The 7,415-nt window shown below is 44.2% G+C and overlaps 1 protein-coding gene across 1 annotated transcript in view; it reads right to left on the reverse strand.

The window, feature by feature from the left end:
* Positions 1–1,905, reverse strand: part of LOC111953622 (transcriptional regulator Myc) — a 15,959-nt gene extending 14,054 nt beyond the window's left edge. Inside the window, exon 1 of the mRNA XM_070435419.1 lies at positions 1,814–1,905. Coding sequence (XP_070291520.1) covers positions 1,814–1,819 — 6 coding nt within the window. The 5' untranslated portion in view covers positions 1,820–1,905. The remainder of the gene's footprint in view (positions 1–1,813) is intronic.
* Between the last annotated feature and the right edge of the window lie 5,510 nt (positions 1,906–7,415).

Genomic DNA, 7,415 nt, shown 5'->3' on the forward strand with positions numbered 1-7,415 from the left:
GCACGAAGCCTCCGGTGATGATCCATGGCACGAAGCCTCCGGTGAGGATCCATGGCACGAAGCCTCCGGTGAGGATCCATGGCACGAAGCCTCCGGTGAGGATCCATGGCACGAAGCCTCCGGTGAGGATCCATGGCACGAAGCCTCGGTGATGATCCATGGCACGAAGCCTCCGGTGATGATCCATGGCACGAAGCCTCCGGTGATGATCCATGGCACGAAGCCTCCGGTGATGATCCATGGCACGAAGCCTCCGGTGAGGATCCATGGCACGAAGCCTCCGGTGAGGATCCATGGCACGAAGCCTCCGGTGAGGATCCATGGCATGAGGCCTCCAACGAAGGACGTCAGTCCGGAGCCTCCAGCGACACCTCTAGTCCGGGAGCCTCCAGCGACGCCTCTAGTCCGGAGCCTCAAACGCCGCCCTCTAGTCCGGAGCAGCCAGAGTCTCCTCTAGTCCGGAGCAGCCAGAGTCTCCCTCTAGTCCGGAGCAGCCAGAGTCTCCCTCTAGTCCGGAGCGCCAGAGTCTCCCTCTAGTCCGGAGCAGCCGAGTCTCCCTCTAGTCCGGAGCAGCCAGAGTCCCCCTCTAGTCCGGAGCAGCCAGAGTCTCCCTCTAGTCCGGAGCAGCCAGAGTCTCCCTCTAGTCCGGAGCAGCCAGAGTCTCCCTCTAGTCCGGAGCAGCCAGAGTCTCCCTCTAGTCCGGAGCAGCCAGAGTCTCCCTCTAGTCCGGAGCAGCCAGAGTCTCCCTCTAGTCCGGAGCAGCCAGAACCCCTCCCCGTCGCTCCCCCGGGGTCAGAACCCCCGCCCGTCGCTCCCCCGGGGTCAGAACCCCGACACGTCGCCCCCCCGGGTCCAGAACCCACCCCGTCTCCGTAGGGTCAGAACACACTGAGATATTTCTGTTTTTTCATTTTCAATACATTTGCTAAAATTTCTAAAAACGTGTTCACTATTGTGTAGTGGGTGAAAAAATTAATACAAAAACATTACATTTTGAATTCAGGCTGTAACACAAGGGTTCCCAAACATTTTTGGCCCACGACCTCATTTTGAAATCTGAAATTCTAGCGACCCCAACCATGTGAAAAATGTAATTAACAGCCATGTTTACTTTTTTTTGGGGGGGGGGGGGGGTGCTTTGGCAGTCAATTGAAAAACATTCAAACAGTATTTCTGATTGTCTTCTCAACTCACCATCACATACTTTTAACGTGGGGCTATGACAGTCAATTGCAAATTAGTCTGACATAATCTTATCTCACCACTACTACTAATGAGATGGCTGTTTTTGATAAATGTTGCGCCAGAGCTTCTCAAATTCAGGGGCCGTGGTCGACAGTGCACACCTCATCTCTGCTGTCACATCCAACCTGGATCGATATTTGGTTATAATGCAGACGAGAGCACTGAATCCAGCTTCACACAGATATGAGCTGGCAAAGGGTAGGCTACCATGAGTTTTATGGTGCTTTCAAGACAACTAAGAACTCAGAAAAATACGAGGTCAAATCATGACGTCAGTGATCTTTAGGTCGGAAAGTCGGAGCTCTAGAAAGAGGCCCGAGTTCCCGAGTTGGGATTCCTAGTTAGATGACCATTCAAAACGTTTTTCCCCAGTCGAAGCTAGTTTTTTTCAGAGATCCCAGTTGTCTTGAACACACTCAAGTTGGAAGTCTGAGTTTTTAGAGTACCCAGTTGTTTTGAACACGGCATTAATGCTCAGGAACCAAAACTCCTCAGTAGTGACCCATGAATGCGTTGTCTGCAGCATTCGGTCACATGACAGCTCGATCAGCTGTTCGATTTGACTTACCGGCATGTCAACTGAGCCAGGATCACAGTCACACGGATCGGGAAGTAGGTCCCAAAGTGCTCTTCCAAGCGTTGGATGGGAGTAGTCATCACTTGTGTGGGACACTTACTGAGGCTGTTTTCTGTTAYAAACATGCACAGCCGAGGGAAGGGGGCATGGTTCGCTTTTGAAAGAGCCTATCCAATAAGAAGTCTTTCCTCTGAATCGGTAACTCATCTGTAGAATGTTTTTGTATTTCCCCTGCATGCTTGCGCTCAGTTCGTTTCCCAAATATGTCTGTTTATTTGTATTGATTAAGGATCCCCATTAGCGGCTTCCAGGGCAGCAGTTACTCTTCCGGGGGTCCAGCAACATAGGCAAGGAGACACATTTTATTTTAATTACACAGAAAGTCAACCGAGTCTTTATTTTATTACATCCATTGTGAGTGACAACACACCTCTCAATGCGAAAAATCTTTCCAACACTCCCCCTCGATAACCACCAAGCCTCGGTGTGAAATAGAACATTGTCATGCGCCAATCCCATATCTCCACATAGTTTTGCGAACAGGCGTGCGCACGGTGGATGTGTTTTTTTGGTATTTTATTAAGATCCCCATTAGCTGTTGCAAAAGCAGCAGCTACTCTTCCTGGGGTTCACACAATATTTTTTTTTATTTAACCTTTATTTAACTAGGCAAGTCAGTGAAGAACAAATAATTATTTACAATGAGGGCCTACTCCGGCCAAACCCTAAACCGGATCACGGCCAGTTGTGATACAGCCTGGAATCAAACCAGGGTCTGTAGTGACGCCTCTAGCACTGAGAGTCAGTGCCTTAGACCGCTGCGCCGCKCGGGAACCATGAAACATGACCTAATACATAAGATTAATAGACAAGAACAGCTTAAGGACAGAACTACATCAATAATTTAAAAAAGGCATATGTAGCCTACATATCAATACATACTCACAAACTATCTAGGTCAAATAGGGGAGAGGGATTGTGCCGTGAGGTGTTGCTTTATCTGTTTTATTATTTGAGCAATATGAGATGGAACGGAGTTCCATGCAATAATGGCTCTATATAATACAGTACGCTTTCTTGATTTTGTTCTGGATTTGGGGTCTGTGGGGTCACAGCTAACGTCCATTTGGAGAGCATAAGCTGTGGAGTTTTTGAGTCGTTCAGTCAGAGTTTCCTCATGATTGTTAGCAATAGCTTTAATTATTTGTTTAACAGTGTTATCTGACAAAGGTATTGATGTGAGTTTCTGTAACTCTCTCCCATATCAATTGCGGCCGGTAATATCAAAGTCTCTGCAATAGTGTGTGGTTTCATAGGTTAGCGGGCCTAGCCATTAACCGTGGGAATGATTCAAGTGCAACAGTCAAGTGTGGCTTTTCCCATGAGGYCGAATTTGATCTTTTAGATTTTAATAATTTTCATTTTTAAGGTTAACCACATTACAATGATTTTGAGATACAAAGACAATATTATAATATATATATATATATACAGTACCAGTCAAAAGTTTGGACACACCTACTCATTCAAGTGTTTTTCTACATTGTAGAATAATAGTGAAGACAACAAAACTATGAAATAACACATGGAATCATTTAGTAACCAAAYAAGTGTTAAATTAATCAAAATATATTTTAGATATGAGATTCTTCAAAGTAGCCACCCTTTGCCTTGATGTCAGCTTTGTACACTCTTGGCATTCTCTCAACCATCTTCACAAGGAATGCTTTTCCAACAGTCTTGAAGGAGTTCCCATATATTGTTGGCTTCTTTTCCCACACTTGTTGGCTTCTTTTCCTTCACTCTGCGGTTCAACTCATCCCAAACCATCTCAATTGGGTTGAGGTCAGGTGACTGTGGAGACCAGGTCATCTGATGCAGCACTCCATCACTCTCCTTCTTGGTTAAATACCCCTTATACAGCCTGGGGTGTATTGGGTCATTGTCCTGCAGAATGCTGTGGTAGCCATGCAGGTTAAGTGTGCCTTGAATTCTAAATAAATCATAGACAGTGTCACCAGCAAAGCACCATCACACCTCCTCCATGCTTCACGGTGGAAATCACACATGCAGAAATCATCCGTTCACCTAAAAAAAATCTCACATTTTGACACATCAGACCAAAGGACAGATGTCCATTGCTCGTGTTTCTTGGCCCAAGCAAGTCTCTTCTTCTTATTGGTGTTCTTTAGTAGTGGTTTCTTTGCAGCAATTCGACCATGAAGGCCTGATTCATGCAGTCTCCTCTGAACAGTTGATGTTGAGATGTTTCTGTTACTTGAACTCTGAAGCATTTATTTGGGCTGCAATCTGAGGCAGCAGTTAACTCTAATGAATTTTGTCCTCTGTAGCAGAGGTAACTCTGAGTCTTCCTTTCCTATGGTCGTCCTCATGGGAGCCAGTTTCATCATAGCGCTTGTGGTATATTTTTGCGACTGCATTTGAAGAGACTTTCAAAGTTCTTGAAAATTTCCTGATTGACTGACCTTCATGTCTTAAAGTAATGATGGACTGTCGTTTCTCTTTGCTTATTTGAGCTGTTCTTGCCATAATATGGACTTGGTCTTTTACCAAATAGGGCTATCTTCTGTATACAACCCCTACTGTATGACAGCACAACTGATTGGCCAGACGTATTAAGAAGGAAAGAAATTCCACAAATCAAATCAACGAAAGGTGATTGGCAGCTTCATTAAATAGTACCCACAAAACACCAGTCTCAACGTCAACAGTGAAGAGGGCGACTCCGGGATGCTGACCTTCTTGGCAGAGTTCCTCTGTCCAGTGTCTGTGTTGTTTTGCCCATCTTAATCTTTTATTTGTATTAGCCAGTCTGAGAATGGCTTTTTTCTGCAACTCTGCTTGGAAGGCCAGCATCCCGGAGTCACCTCTTCACTGTTGACGTTGAGACTGGTGTTTTGCGGGTACTATTTAGAAGCTGCCAGTTGAGGACTTGTGAGGCGTCTGTTTCTCAAACTAGACACTCTAATGTACTTGTCCTCTTGCTCAGTTGTACACCGGGGCCTCCCACTCATCTTTCTATTCTGGTTAGAGTCCGTTTGCGCTGTTCTGTGAAGGGAGTAGTACACAGCGTTGTACGAGATTCTCAGTTACTTGGCAATCTCGCATAGAAGCCTTCAATTCTCAGAACAAGAATAGACTGACGAGTTTCAGAAGAAAGCACTAAAGAGGAACAATGGGTACATCTTGAAGATGTGCAAGCTCATCCCCAGAATCATTTTACATGTCTATTTTCTAAGGATAAAGATAAAAACATCAACAACTTCATAGTTAAGAACACTATAACAATATGAAAGAAAATGAAACGTATTCTACAGGAACCAATATCACCCCCTAAAAATATAACCCTATGGAACACTCCTTGGATAGCTTTTCAGAATTCATCAATAAATTGGTCTACATGGAAAACTAAAGGCATAGAAGCGGTTTTAAAAAGGCCCTACTGCTCCCCTCCTCTCCACCTAAATTTCACTCACAGTCCCTTCAGTGTCCCTTGAGTGCCGTTAGTTTGGCTGTTCAGCTTACCTTAATTATCTCTCACCCATCATAGCCCTGCCTTTCCCAACCAATCAGAGCGCATCTGGACACTGCACCCACCCATTCAGGTCAGTGTTATTGTTGAAGAAAGAAGACACATTTCTGAGGACTATTTTTATTGTGGACAGTAYCAAGAATACCTGAATGTGGTGCGTGCATCGAAATGTAAGATGCCGGGGGGGTTTCTTGGGTTTCTTTTTACATGTTGTTTAATAATGGGTAATTACCACAAATCACTTAGTAACTTTGATCAGTTTGCAGCCATATGTTCTATTGTACAGCTATTTTTTTGTGTGTGTATTTTATTGTCTCATCGCTGCAACTCCCCAAGGGTCTCGGGAAAGGCGAAGGTCGAGTCATGTGTCCTCAGAAACATGACCTGCCAAACCGCYCTTCTTAACACCCGCCCGCTGCCTGCTGCACTWATGTGTCTGCYTAAACACTGTTCWACTGAAGATCAAAGTCAGCCTGCAGGCCCGCCACAAGGAGTCACTAGAGAGCGATGAGTCAAGTAAAGCCCCCCGGTCCAACCCTCCCCTAATCCGGACGACACTGGGCCAATTGCGTGCCGCCCTATGAGACTCCTMGTTACAGCCGGTTGTGACACAGCCTGGGATTAAACCCGGGTCTGTAGTGACACCTCAAGCACTGCGATGCAGTGCCATAGACCACCGCGCCATTCAGGAGGCCCAGGAATTACTATTCTTTAATATTGGAGTTGCCAATACTGCTTGGCATATTGTTTATAGTATGTAGCATTGTGCCCGTTGCCATAGATGCCATTGTTTTARTGGTAAACATAGTTTTCATATGAGCATGATACTGTAGCGCTTTCCATAGTGGCCTTCCTTAAAGTGGTTGTTGTGCTGCCATGGGCGACCTTCTAGAACCCTCCCAGACGGGTCTTGGAGCTCACGCATGTACAGTGTAATTTATGACCCTGTGGTGCTGGGGCAGATCAAATAAGACCTCAGCACGGCAGGCTCTCGCACTAGGCCAGAGAGCGAGAGGGTGCCATAAATCTTTATCTTGTCAGTCTCAGTAATTGGTTTCTCTCTCTCCAACAAGAGGTTCATCTCATCTTTAGGTTAATGTTCATGCTGCTAAGTTTATAGCCCTGTTTATAGCTGTGTTGTAATAGTGTACTATTATGCTTATTCATTCATGTTTATATCTATATTGCATAATTATGACACTTTACTGTTATGTTGTGCATGTTTTTGCCTTATAGAACCACAATTCATTCGGAGTAACTCAAGTACTATTCCACCAAGATTCACTCCCAGTTAAGATTCATGTTATATGACCAAAAGTGTGTGTGTGTGCGCTTAATGTGTGTTGGTAAAGAAAAAAAAAATCTTGAAAAGAGAAGCATCAGCATTGTTCTTACAGAACATCCTGTGGAGGGTCAAATCACAGTCAGCATAATTGTACTATCGTATGATAAATACGATATACAAAACCTTGCAGAGAGCCTTTCCAACTGATAATCTCTTAGAAAAAAAAAAAACTACTGTAACCAAGACTTAAAAAGAACTGATATTGGCATATGTATGCTTAATCGATTATAAACTAAMGTAATTTATTACACAAGAGACAAAATTCACGAATTCTACAGCACACTGGCTGAGTCATGTCTTAAGTGTAAAACTAACAATGCCTCAATAATAGATGCCTTGGGTTTCCTAATAAGATCTAAGATGTTAATATTTCTGTACACTTTAGAATTATAATCTGTGGGTGTCACTGAGCAGGCTGATACTCCATTTCATGGACCCAAGATCCAGAGGTAAGGCTGTCCCCAATGCAATTCTAAAGTCTAACACATCCACAGTGCAATTAAAAAAAAAAAATGTGTGTCAAATTAAGTCATTATTGTCTTTTGTTGAATTTATATAACAACATTCCAACCTTGTTTAGCATTATCTAGTCCAATTGTGACATGTTCCACTATTTTTATCCGTTTGCATCAGTTTCAATGGGGGGAACCTTTACTTTGAAGGCGAACGGTCGATTTCACTATTGTTGCTCACGC

Source organism: Salvelinus sp. IW2-2015, linkage group LG27 (genome assembly GCF_002910315.2).
Source record: "Salvelinus sp. IW2-2015 linkage group LG27, ASM291031v2, whole genome shotgun sequence".
NCBI classification, from domain to species: domain Eukaryota; kingdom Metazoa; phylum Chordata; class Actinopteri; order Salmoniformes; family Salmonidae; genus Salvelinus; species Salvelinus sp. IW2-2015.